The following is a 13,876-nucleotide window of genomic DNA, read 5'->3' as shown; positions in this document are numbered from 1 at the left end:
AGATAGATAGATAGATAGATAGATAGATGTACTTTATTTATCCCAAGCTGGGAAATTGCAGTGTGCATGAAGTGTAATTTCTATTCAATTAGGCTTAATTATGTCTTACTAGGACAATATACATTCATCATTTAGGAATTTTACATGTTTTTGCCTTAATTTAAGTTAAAGTTACAGTTTTTTTTAATAAACTCTGAATTAGAACTGATAAATTCAGCTGTAAAAATCTGATTATTTTTTTTATTTGTTTTGAAAAAAACATTTAGTAGATGAAAACTGGGATCCTATCTCAATTCCACTGAAGCTATTACCTTATTGTTTTTAAATAAGAAAAAATATATATATAGATCCAAAGGACCTATCAGTCTGTTCCAGTGCATTTCATCATTAGAATTTCTTTTAGTAGTATGTCTTCAGTACAGGGGTCATAAGAGGGGCCAGGACATCTTCTACAGGGGCACTGGCCCCCTTTTGCCCCTGTCTAGAACCGCCTATGTAGTAAACACTCTATATATTTACATAATTAACTTACCATATCACTTCTAATCATGTAAAATATCTTCCTGCAGTCGCCAGCAAATATGGTGCACAGTATTTGATAAGTGTTTGATTAGTTATTGTGTAAAGAAAGCCATGATACTTATAATTGGGGACCCAACAGATGAAACAGTATATGATATTGGGGTCAAAGGGAAGTTTGGAAATAATCAGTTTGCTTTTGTTTTTCTCTGGGGGGTAAGGGAGTTGGTTGAAGTACAAAAGTCCCTTTTTTCATAGTAATGTGAGAATTCACAAAATATAACTTTGAGAACTAAAATTTAATCATTGTCGAATATTCTAGTCCTAAAGTCTGTCAGGGGCCTATTCATGCATACTTGTGCACACTGCAAAAAATTTTTAAATCTCAGAAAGTCATTTTGTCTTAAAATAAGTGCGTTTTGTCTTGAATTGAGGAGGTAAATGAGACACTTTGCCAATGGAACAAAACAATTCACATTTAAAATAAGAAAAAAACAATTGAAATGTCTTATTTTAAGAACACATCTTATTTTAAGAGTAAAAATACTCATTCCATTGGCAAATCATGATATTTACCTACTCAAAGTAAGGTTAAATACACTTAATTTAAGAATTTATTACTTATTTCTAGATTGTTTTTGCAGTGTGCCAACAGAGTACTTAAAATAATCCTGTTTTGTGCTTTCAAAAATAGAGCCAAGGTTACATCTCGCTTAAATAGTGTTTTACAGAACCTCTTGTGTATGTGCAACTATTCGGATCAGTCTAAGGTTTGTAGATTTTGAATTAAAGACCATAAAATGGAACCGAGTTAGTGTTGACCTTGCGAGAGGTGAAGGGATAGGAGCTATGAACAGAAGGAGAGAGCTATGAATTGAGGTATTCGGAAGGAGCCCTTTTCACAGACATTGAGAAGAGCCAGAGAAATAGAAAGATAGAGCATTCAGTCATAAAAGAAAGCCAAAAAATGAAAGAGAAAAAATTCAGAGAGGAGAAAGATGCAAAGGGAAGATAGTATGTCACCAAATTTAATTGTAAGCAAGGTGTTTCTGTTAGTGGTCCATATAAAAGAAAGTTCTGTAACACTATGTTTTCTATCCCTAACCTTTCCATGGTTTATAAGGTAATTTTTTCCTCAAATTAGCACATATATCTGAAGAAAACTTTTAGAATTTCACTTTTTTCAAGTTATTTATTCAGTGCAGGCAAAGGTTTAACAACCTGCTATGCTAAAAAGAAATGATGCTTGTTCTGAACAGATAATCATGCAACACCAACCACCTGCACAAGTACTGCTTGAGCAAGGAGGTGAGCAACTGTGTGGTGAATTAATCGCTTATAAAAGAAAAAAGAGAAATTCAGTATAAGAAATGGTTCAGAAATTAAAAAGCCTATAGTCTATATTTATCACAGAGTGACTTAAATATTTTAAAAGTATAAAATATTACTGAAATAAATTTTGATTGATAGTTTGGGACTATCACCCCGCTGCTTGGTAGTAGGAGTGTCTAGTGTTCGCAGACTGAGAGACTGCTCCTAGTCCAGTCCGAGAAAAGTTACTTCATCCATCCAGTTTCTTCTGCTTAGACCTGTCAGGGTGGTGCTGGGTGCCTATCTCCGGCAATCAATGGGCGAGGGTACATCCTTGATATGTCACCAGTCTGTTGCAGGGCAACACGGAGACACACAATCATGCACTTACACCTAAGGACAATTTAGAGAAGACAAACCAACAGTCATGTTTTTGGACTGTGGGAGGAAGCTGGAGTACCAGGAGATAACTCACGCATGCACAGGGAGAATATGCAAACTCAATGCAGAAAGACCCAGGGCTAAGAATCAAACCCAGAACCTTCTTTCTGCAAGGTAACAGTGCTACTCACTGCCACACCGTGCAGCCCAGAAAAGTTTATGTTTTCTGGAAATCAAAACATTACCAGTAATGTTAAACCCGGATTGCAATAGGAAGCTATACTCAGGAATGTTGTATCTACGCTGTTCCTTTCTACCTTAAATGTGCTTATTTATTTTCAGTATGAGTCCAAGCTATGGTTTAGCTTTAAATCTTACTTGTGACCCTTTTACATTCAGGTCATACAGAACTATATACCATGTGAAGTCCTGCTATTTTCTGTTTATGTGAGAGCCTGCCTTCTTTTAACATTTGCTGGTGAATTTTTTTATTAAAAATATTAATATTTATTTTGTTATTTTGCATCTAGGTTATTAGATGATAATGTTCAAACTACTGACCTTTTTGATTTTGATATTGTTTTTGCTGAGATCTTATTTATTTATTGTCAAATTATGATGGCAATCTATTTTAAATATTGATTTGTGTGTATTTTTAGGGAATTAATCTGAAGATAATTTTATGTTTATGCATTTCAAGAAAGGAAAGGGGTTTGAATATAGAGTATCAGCCACACAGCAAGTAATTCAATCTAAATGAATTATGTTGTATTTTTAGTTCTTCCTGTACCAAGTAACTGTCGCAATTTTCTTTACACATATACAGGCAATAATTGCTTGATATATAAACCCCTTTAAAAGTTTTCCATCACTTATCGGGGCCCTGTGAGAAATCTTTTCATGTGGCCCAAAACCCTATTTGCTGGTCAGTGTATGCTTAGCATGCTAAAGTAAATAAGTTATCTGTCCCTCTCTCACAATTTCCTTCATAAGTAAGCAAGTAAATGTAAAACAGCAGATGATTAAAGAAATTATGGAATTATGTTTCTTTAATTTTTTGTAATTATATTTATAAAAAAAATACTGCTGTCATGGTTTTGGTTCTGTTTAAGTTTCATCTTTGAGTTTTCATTGGTTTTATTTCCATTTTGTGTTATTCTGGTTATTTTTGATTGTATTTGAGTTCTTAGGTACTTCTTGTTTGCCCTCTTGTGTCTGTCTTCTTTTCCCTAGATTCCTCTGATCACACCTGCTCCCAATCTACTGATTAGCCTGTAGTGTTGCACCAATATCGATACCCATATCGGGCAGGGCACCGATTCAGCACTAAAATTGTGGTATCGGCCAACAAATAGGGCACCGATACCATTTTGAGAGCCAAAAGTTTATTCAACTATTCTCACCCATTCCAGGTAGGCAATAAAAAGTTCTACTGGATTCCCTTTGTATTAGTATTTTTCTTGCTTCACAAAGGTAGGCAGCAGCTTGACAAAGCCATGATGTCATTTATTTTGCATTCAAGTAGTATGCAGTTCTTCATATATACACGCACACATCAATTTCAAACAGATGGTATCGGTATCGGCCGATACTGTACAGCCTGGTATCGGGGCCAAAAAAATGGCAGTAGCGCAACACTATTAGCCTCGTCTTTGTTTCTCTCTCCCATATCTGCACCTCCTGCTTAGTCACTTTTTGCTGGTTTGTCATCATTTCTTCCCCTTCAAGTGAGTTATCTGATTTTCTGTATCATTGGGGATCCGGAGGATTTATGTTTTTGGATCTTTGCTTCTGCTGGATTTTTGGATAAATAAATCTGCAAGAAACCACCTTTAGCTTCAGTCTCTGCATTTGGGTCCTCCCCTCAAACTTCCACCCAACCTGACAAATACTTCCTCTTGTATTTCCGAAGTGTCTAAACTATTTCAAGCTTCAAACATGTTTTCTTGCATGCCTCAAAGTAATAACTTCACACAGAATTTCCCATACAGACAGTACATAGCCTTTAGCAAAACAGACTTCAGTTTAAAGTGTGGGGTTGGATTTGTCAATAACAATTCTCATAAGACGTTCAAGTGTTAGTGGAATAGGTTGAAAGGACAACACTTAAAAAAAGTCATTTGTTGTTTTGTGTTAGTTGTGTTTTATAACATGCTCCTATTTCTATTTTATTTACTACTTTTACGTATTTAACTGAATGTAGAACACTTGGTTTTTGTTGTGTTCAAATGGGTCTTATAGAAAAACAGATTGGATAGACACTAAGGACACTGGTTTAGTACTTTGTATAGACAGTTTAAAAAAAGAAATCATGCACAAAATGAGAAAAGTGTAAGAATATTCAACTATAAATCTTTTAAGGACAAAAAAGTATATATATAAATATATGGCACATTTTTGTCCCAAGACAAACAAAAATATTGACACATGAAATATGTCGGAGAAAATTAATGCCAGAAATGGAATTCGGATTACCATAATCCTGATGGATAAGATCCTTTGATGTGGATTAAAGAATGAGTCAGTGAAGCAGTGTTTATTTATGAAAAGTAGAATATGGATGCCTGAGCGACATCTGCGTTACAGTGATCAACAAGCTTGTCTGTGAGTGCTGTATTGAATTTTAATATTTCTCTCCCCATTATTGTCTCGTATTATTTGGAAAACATGAAAATATTTGCAGTGTTATTGTTGAAATCTGCAAAAACAATTCTGATTATGATTAACGGATATTTTCCTAATTACTCTTTCTTTTTCATTTCAAGACTATTTAGCACTTTGTGAGTCTTCTGATCTCAGATACAAAAATCTCTATCAGTTAGTGGTTTTACTGACATCCAAATGACTAAATCAAGCATTGAAAGATAGAGTTTTTAATGTGATACTCTTTAAATATTCGCTCCTAGCAAATCAAAGCGATTATGAAGTTCTAATAATGCGGTGACAACTACACTTTGAAAAAACAAAATCTTACAGACATGATACATATTTGAAAAATGCTACTAGTGATCTATTTCAGCTACAGACAATGAGACTAAAAAATAAAAATCCACAGATGCCTTATTAGCACAGGATTAAAGCAACTTTTGTTACCAAGCAGATTCAATTATACTATTCACTTATATTGTTCAGCCAGAAAATGTCAGTTCAGTTCGTTTCAGATCAGTCTATTTATATAGTGTCAATTGACAACAGATTTAATATTATGGAAAAATGAGACAAACATGTTAAAGTTTCATGCAGTCATACGAAACAACATTCTAAATGATTTGCAAGTAAGTTTCATTGTCAAAACACCAACAACTCCTTATGTCAGAAGTAGAAATGTACTCCACTGTTCATTTCAACCTGCTTCCTGCATACAGACAAGGGCGACAGTGGCGTTGGATGTAGGAGTTTGCCCTGAAATCGAAGGATTGATGGTTCAAGCCCCTGCTCTGACTTTTGTTGTCATTGTGTCCTTGGGCAAGACACTTCACCTTGTCTACTGATGGTGGTCAGAGGGCCTGGTTGCGCCAGTGTACGGAGCCCCGCTACTGTCAGAGAGCCCCAGGGCAGCTGTGGCTACAATGTAGCCTGCCACCATCAGTGTGTGAGTGTGTGTGTGTGAATGGGTCAATGAATATGGTGTAAAGCCATTTGGCCAGGTATCCTGACTTGAAAAAAGGGTGCTATATAAGTACATTCCATTTACCTCAGAGGACATTGAAGTTATCTATCTTTCATTATGTTTCCCTTTTCAATTTATTTGAAACTCTTTTTGGGGTTATTTCAAATGTAAGTGGCAGAATTGAAAATGAAGGGAGATAAATAAGATGAATAACAAAGATTGAAAGGTGTGATGAAAAGTGAAAAATGAGAAGAATAGAGGAGAGGAAAAAAAAGCAAAATAAAATCCTTGGATTCTGCTTCTACACCTGCAGAGAGTGTAAGAAAAAAAAACATTAAGAGAAAAGAGAAAAGCATCACAGGTACAGACACACAAACAGTTTTACAAAAGAGCATTAACTCAATCATGATGCATTTAGTTCCACCCTTAATAAACTATAGTGTTTATCTGTATGCATGTGTATCTGTAAACACTTGGACCCAAACACCTTTGGATTTATGTGGAAGTGCCTTTGTAATATGTAAAGTTTCTCCATAAAAAAATGTAATGTTAAAAGTGGTTGTGAGGATTTAGGGTTATCACATCTCCTTAATATAAAATATTGAATAACAATGCTAGTCAAAATAGAAATACTAGTTTTTTCCATCAGAATCCTCTCTGGTAATATCTTTACAGGAAGTTTATAGTAAAATATAAACTATATAAAAAGACAGATTGCTTTTTATTTTCTCACAGTCTGATGAAACATTTTATGTATTTTTTTTCTTGATATCAAGGTTATTTGGATAAATTATTCTGAATTCCAGGATCATTAGAAATAAAAATATTTTTTTTCCCCCTAAATCATTAATTCAATCATGCATTTAATCAGAATTGAAATGGTCACCTTTAAAACCTTCAGTTGTGTGAAATGTTTGCTAATAGTTTTCTGGATTTTAGACTCGTTACATAACTGGTGTAACTGAGTCATCTATATTGACTACATTGCTTGCAAACACCTTTTCAGCCCAACCCAGGCAGTTTGTATAGGGCTGTAAACAGGGCTTTTTGAATGTCACTCAAAAACACAAGATTTATTGTCTTTAGCCCAAAGATTTTTAGTTGTGTCATTTTCCATTTGGAAGACCAGTTTCTACTGAAGATTTACCTTCTGCCTGATATCTTAGGACATTTTCTCAAAATTTTCAGGTGATCTCATGATTTAATCTTTTTTGAGAAGTTCATAATTCCATCCTGCATTATAAAACTCTCAAAAGATGATACTGTCACCCATGCACTTAACACTTGAACACTTGCAAACCTCTCCCTCAAATGAACAGAGTTTTTATTGAGCAAGCACTAATCATTTAGCCTCATCGAATCATGAAACTACATCCCATGTCTCAAAAAGTCAAAGTCTCTGTAGCTGTCTTTTTTTTACTAACACTTATTTTACCTTTTATGTTGCTGTTGGAGTAATTACATTTTCCATTGGCAACCTGCCTTTTATTACTCAACAATGTAGGAATATTTTTTTCTGTAGAAAATGATGATGTCTCTTACCAGTTTTGCAAGGTTTTTTACTCTTGTAGTGAGTACTGACTCACACATTTCACACCAAAACCAGTTCATCTCTTAGACTCAGAACCAAACCCCTTCCTTAATGGTATTATGACAGCGGTATTATGTTGTGCATAATTGCAGATAATTGTTTGAACAGATAAAAGCAGCACCCTCAAATTATGTATACAGCCTCACCTGAGGACAAACTATACTTGTAAAGGTCCACAGTTATCTTGCAGAAACCATGCAGAATCTCTTTACTGTTTCATTTTTTGCATACAAGAAAGCAGCTTGAAAAACATCTATCCTGAATTGACCTGTCATGAAATTACAAAGCCAAGACATCTTTATTTGGCCGTTTACATTTTTATGCAGGCATATTTTTGTTATTAATGTAGAGTATGTAAAGGTCTGGTTTTACTTACTTACTTGCCTGTAGTGAGCCCAGGTCAGCTTTAGCCTCTTCCGGGTCCAACAGACCTGTTCCCCGGTAGGCCTCTCTCCACTGTGGTTCCTTAGCTCCAGATGGCGTCATAGCTGACTGACTTGCCCCGGTTATGGAGCCACTGTCCTCACTCTGATTCCCCACTGCTTCTACCTGAGCTCTCCCCTTAACTCTCTTGTCCAGGTGATTCGTCCCCCTGCTTTGTGCACTCTGACCAAAATACACATACAGGAGTAAGATGTGAGTCCGCTCAGAAAAAAAAGAACCCAACAACCTGTGCATGCAATTGGTCATCTTTATGATAATGGGGCAGATGCTGATCATGGCTACTTTACATAGATAATTTTAAATAGTATTTTATTATTCTGTGTAGGAATGTATATAGGCCTATAACTTGCCACACTCACATTCAAACATAAGTATATAGTATATAGTCATAAATTTGTCAGCTCTGCGTTGCCGTACAGCAAAGGATGTCTACCTCCAAACATGCAAACCCACTCCTATGTAATTATAAATAGCAATTTCTAAGGCAAGGCAAATATAAAGATTGACATTTTCAGTTCATGGGTGATAATAAATAGCATACATGTAGATTATATATACAACATATACCAGTAAATCCCTGTAGTTAGTATACACTGTGCCTTTAAATGTTTTAATAAGACAAAAAAAACATTTTTTTTCTTTCCGTCACCATTTGTAAATGTTAAGCATAATCATATTGTTTCTTAAACGTCACTTGTTATGTAATCGGTAATCTAGTGCTGACTCTACTTCAGACTGGATGGTTTACGGTTTAATGTTTGTTAGTATTCAGAACAAATACATTCTAAGATAACCAAAGAGTGCTTCTCTCTTCCAAAATGTTAGTGGTAAACATCGCTAAATTGTCACAATATTGTGTTGTTCAGAACGACAGTGAAGTCATTAAGAAGCTTACAGGCGTTCTGTCAGATTAGGTTTTTTCTCCTTCTAATCCTGTAGATTACCACTGCACAAGCCTGCTGGCTGTGAGTCCTTCGTTGCTCTATGTGGGTTCTTTATATTGATCATTTTTTTTGTAGCCACCACATTGTTGAGTTAAGTTAACTAAGACTAATGAACGCTGTTACGGAGAGTTTGAAGATTTTGTAGATTTTGAAGAGCTGCATGCAGAAAAAAAAAGCTTAAAAAGATCTCATATGTAACTGTCTAAATTAGGAATGCAATGATGTGGATTGTATAAAACATAGCATGGATTCTTGAATATTTATATAGGCCTTATTTTGTTTAAATAAAGAATAGGTACTGGTGAGAACAGCAACCCTGCCCCTCAGTGGATCATCGGCTGAGCAAAGAGGATAACTCATTCTTCGGACTAATGCAGATGGTCTCCATCGCTCAGTGAAATGGAGACAGAACCGTGTTGTGAAGAGCAGAGGGACTGTGTATCGGATCCCACAGAGCCTCAGATAGCAGACGGCATTTCTGAACTCACAGAGAGCAACTCTCTGACCAAGCTGCCTTGTGGGCCTGCAGAGGAAGGTGAAGAACTGGGTAAGAAAGAACCGTCTGAAACTGAGAGCCATGCAGTGGAGAGTAAATCCACTGAGATAAAAGGCTCAGCTAACTGTGAGCAAGAGAGAGAAAAAGCAGAATGCAAGATAGAAAAGAAATTAAGAAAAACAAATAGCTGGAAGATGGTTCGATTTCAAGACCCCTCGACAGAAGAGGACGTGGTGGAAAGGGACAGCTCAGCGGAGATTCTCTTTCCAGAATATGCCGTTGAGGAGTGGACATCCACTCCGTTTGAGGACCTGTTTATGGCAGAGGATTGGGAGAACATCACAGGTGAGAACACATGCATTAACAAACATGGCCTCTAATTACACATATCTACAATTATAATATTAAAAGTCTTAACATCACCTGTTTAACTGCTAAAATCAGCTGTAATAAATGGCCGTTGTAAATTCTGAGTCTTATCTCAATGCTTTACTCTTTGCTTTTACATAGAGGATGGGATGTTGAGGAAGAAAGTTCTGGAACCAGGAGACATACAAGTCCCACACTCCACCTGGGGTCAGGAGGTCACTGTGAAGATGCAGGGTGTTCTTGAGGACCGTACAGTGGTGGAGAAGGACTGCAAGCTTGTCTTTGTCATTGGAGAGGGAGACGTAATACAGGTGATATTCAAATGCTTTTCCTTAAACATTCAACTGGTGTGTGTTACCTCATACATCCCAAACAGAAAGAAAGTCAACAAATCTATTCTTATCAGCTAATAATGCAAATAAACTCACGTAGGCAGTATGGTTGCCATCTTAATCTTAGTTGCATGTTTTCCTGCTGGAACTATTTAAACCCGGATATAACAAAAGGACTAACTAGGACGGACAGGACAAAAAAGTATGAGCTGCTTATTTATAAGGGTTCCAAGGCATTCTCCCATCTGCTGCAATCATGCCAATTGTCTGTGACCCCAATTTTGGTCACTTATTTATTTTTTCTGAAAATCAACTCTACTGGTCATCCTTCACAACTTTCTGTGGTTCTATTGAGAAATATTCAGTGAAAAGTATCCAAAGGTGTTTTCTACTTTAACTAAACAATGTGAATTATGTTTTTAAGATTATTTTAAACTTTTTTTTTTTAAATTGTGAATTATGTTATTTTTTCCATTTGCTGAAATGCTTTTGGTTGGTTAATCGTTCAACAATGCATCAGAAAAGAACAGTGTTTTTCTAAAAATCTCTTTACCATGGCCTTTTCTGCTCCCTTACTTAATAACACATCTAAAAGTGCATGCCTTTATTTATAGTTTCCAAGAAAGATGTGTCTAAGGTGTTAAAAGGCTCTAATGATGAAGGAAAAGCCAACAAACCCATGTCCAAGGTGTAAATGGACTTTGAATGTGTAATCTGTTTGAAGCAAGAATTTCAGATGTTTTAAAAATAGAGGTTTAGATAACTAAATATTTTTCCATACTATGTCAATTGTTGTCAACTGTGGTTGTAAAAGAGTAAAATGAATTTATATCATTAACAGCTATATGTACTGAATCTAATAGTAATTTTGTAGCAGCTAAAGACCAATTATTTGTTGATAAATTATATTGAAAAAGAAAAGTGTCATTTATTAAAATCTGAAAATCATAAACCACTGTTTCTGTCAGTTAACTAAGATAATCAATACATAAAGCCTACATGTGTTTTTAAAACAATTATCTTATAAACTAGATGTGAAAAACGGCCATTAAGCGTTCCAAGTAATGTGTTTCTTGACACCTGTAGGCTCTAGAGGAGTGTGTCATGTCAATGCAGAAGGGGGAGATCACATTACTGCTGGCAGATTCCCAGTATGCCTATGGACTTCTGGGAAGGTAAGGACTTTCCACTTGCTTTTGATGATTGTATTCTTACAACTTAGGAAACATGCTCAGAACAAGCTCAACAGGACTTATGCACTTATTTTTTATTGGACAATTACAGCATTAAAATATAATCTTCAGCCTCTTAAACCTGTTGCTGTGGGGGCAGTCTGTGCATCATGGGTTAGTGGGGTTAATGGAGCATAAACAGGAGCAGATGGCTTCCTCTGAACACCATTCAGAGGCAAACTATCAGTTGTGTGTCTGTAACCTCCTAACCTATGGGGGGACCCTACTCGTATTACAGCCAATGGCTTGGGTTTATAACCTTTGCACCAGTGAAGAGCCAGTGTAAACGCAGAAAGCTTTCAGAAGCCGCTGTCTAAGACCTGTTCTTAACAGTTAAAGTGTTTGCTGAGGGAGAGAAACACATTTCATATCTAATAAAATACAAATCACTGATAACATAATGCTTTACGTCATTTTGCATAAACGCTTCATAAAACCATTTAATTGAAGAGATTTGATGATTTATTTGCTTTTTGCTGCTTAGATAGAGAAGAATTACAGATATATATTTTCTGACTTTGATATAATTTAGCAAACATTTCCACAGACCTAGACTTAGACAGATTTTATTTGTCATTTTGTGTACACAAGTGTAAAACAAAAAGATATTACGTTTGGAACAGCTTTCTGGACAATTTAATCTTTTTAAAAGTGCAGCCTTGAAAAATAGTTTAAAAAAAAGGATTTCCTATTCTTTTCTATTCTGTTTAATTCTATTCTCATCATTTTTGAAAAGCACTATGTCTATCCCGTATGGTAATAATAGGATGATTATAGTTTATTTATCGGAAAAGCTGCATTGACTCCAATTTGTTTACCAAAATGTTATTATAACAATAAAAAAGTGCAGAATTCCTGGCTAGATTTACTGTACAGTATGATCTATGCTTAGCTTTACAAGCAAAAAGGAAAACAGACTGTTTCAGAAAACGATAAAAACATTCCAACATCGAAGTAGTTTTTGGTAAGCCTTTTGTTTTTCTTTTATATGAAAAAAACTCTTTCTGCGTCTTCTGAGTGAGGCACATTAGGTTCTGTTTGTATTGCTGACACTCTGCAAAGAACACGGCCTGTGAGATGTCGAGAATCTGTCTTTATGTCGTGTGTTGAGCAGGAGGCAGCAGGAGGCTGGTTAATGATTGTTTTGATGCCACTGATTAGAGTTGTGTGCTCTGTGTATTCAAACCTTATTTGAACCACAGGGTAGAAAGTCAGAGCTTCGTGACTGCTCCTCCAATATGATTCATTGACTGACAATGTCGGTTACCCTTACCTGTATTGTTTTGGGTAACTGCATTTTGTTTTCAACACTGTCAGCTATTCAAATGTGAATTAAGCCATATTCTAGGTTGAAATCTTTTTAGTTTTTATTTAATTTCATGTTTGTAATCACTACAGCTGTTAGTTTAACAGGTTAAAACAGGTTGGTCTTAGTTGGTGCAGACTGCTAAAACAGTCCATCAAATATATGGTAATACAGTATGATATGCAAAGAAAAAAATACATGAAGGAACAGATGTAAATTTTGACTGTGGATTGAACAAGCTCAGTATGTCTGTACTGTAATGTGACAGACAAGGAGACAATGAGAGAAAATCTCATTGACCCGTCTTTGTTCTCTGGCAGATGCACTGATTGAACTTTGTCAATCCTCTGCTGCAAACAGGGCTGTTAAGAGTACTTGAAGGAGTATAAAGCTGGTATGAATCATCACTGCAGTGAGCAGTGGTCTGTAGCTCAGTGTCCTCGTTATGTTGGCTGCACTGTCAAGGATGCAGAGACTCCTGGAGAAGGTGGGAGCAGTAACTTGATCACCATACAGCAAACATAGTTATCTTAACAAAGTGATGGATGTGCAGCTATTTACTTGGATGGATAGTTGACCCTTCTGTGACATTAGTATGTTGCTCTCATTCGAGGAATATGTTTTAAAGTATTTTTCCCCTTTATATCCCTTTCTACACTTTGTCATGGTACAGGTACAACCATCAATACTTTTTATTATGATTTTATGTGAAATAGAAATACACAGTAATACATATTTATTAAGTAGAATAAATATTAGTTTTAAATGTTTTACTAGGAAGAGATGCGCTGTGGATTTAATTTGTTTTGAGTCCTGATTCTGAACCAATTTATTGTAAATTCAGTCTGCCACAATTTCAGTTTAAAGTCTTGTTATTGTCTGTACTTTTCTTTTTGAAGGGGGCACAACAGTCTTAAAGGGGGTCACAGGCTATGAAAAGGATTTTTTTCCCCCACGAAAAATCCTTATCAACTGGAGTTTATAAATTTCAATTGGATATCATTTGGATACATGTGCTGTGCTAATTCACAGCACATGTCCTCTCAAGACACTTTACAATTCACACAGTCAGATTGATTCAAAGTTTTCTATCTAAGGAAAACCTGTTGATTGCATCAACTAATTGACACAAAGGCAATCCATCACACTAAGCATGATTGTAGCAAGAGTGGAGAGGAAAAACCGGTTTTAACAGGAAGAAATCTCTAGCAGAACCAGACTCAGTATGAGAGGCCATCTGCTGAGGGTGACTGGGGTTCAAGGAGACAGAAGCAGAGATAGAAAAAGAAGCAGAGATACAAAAGCAACTGTAAACAAGCTCCACAGGTGGCCCCGTCCAGG

General features: G+C 35.9%; 1 protein-coding gene across 4 annotated transcripts in view; it reads left to right on the top strand.

The window, feature by feature from the left end:
- The window catches only part of LOC107100586 (peptidyl-prolyl cis-trans isomerase FKBP8-like), a 54,736-nt gene that overhangs the window by 927 nt on the left and 39,933 nt on the right, over positions 1–13,876 (top strand). For 2 of the 4 annotated variants that reach the window (XM_015399129.1, XM_015399127.1), the window contains exons 2-4: positions 9,091–9,641; positions 9,807–9,976; positions 11,084–11,172. In XM_015399129.1, the coding sequence (XP_015254615.1) occupies positions 9,200–9,641; positions 9,807–9,976; positions 11,084–11,172 (701 nt within the window). In that variant the 5' untranslated portion in view covers positions 9,091–9,199. Of the gene's footprint in view, positions 1–3,573; positions 3,624–9,090; positions 9,642–9,806; positions 9,977–11,083; positions 11,173–13,876 lie in introns of those variants that run through there. The other 2 variants (XM_015399128.1, XM_015399126.1) reach the window with 2 other exon arrangements.

This window comes from Cyprinodon variegatus, unplaced genomic scaffold (genome assembly GCF_000732505.1).
Source record: "Cyprinodon variegatus isolate N-32 unplaced genomic scaffold, C_variegatus-1.0 Scaffold990, whole genome shotgun sequence".
NCBI classification, from domain to species: domain Eukaryota; kingdom Metazoa; phylum Chordata; class Actinopteri; order Cyprinodontiformes; family Cyprinodontidae; genus Cyprinodon; species Cyprinodon variegatus.
Note: the sequence above shows the minus strand (reverse complement) of the source record. Positions and strands in the feature narration are given on the sequence as shown.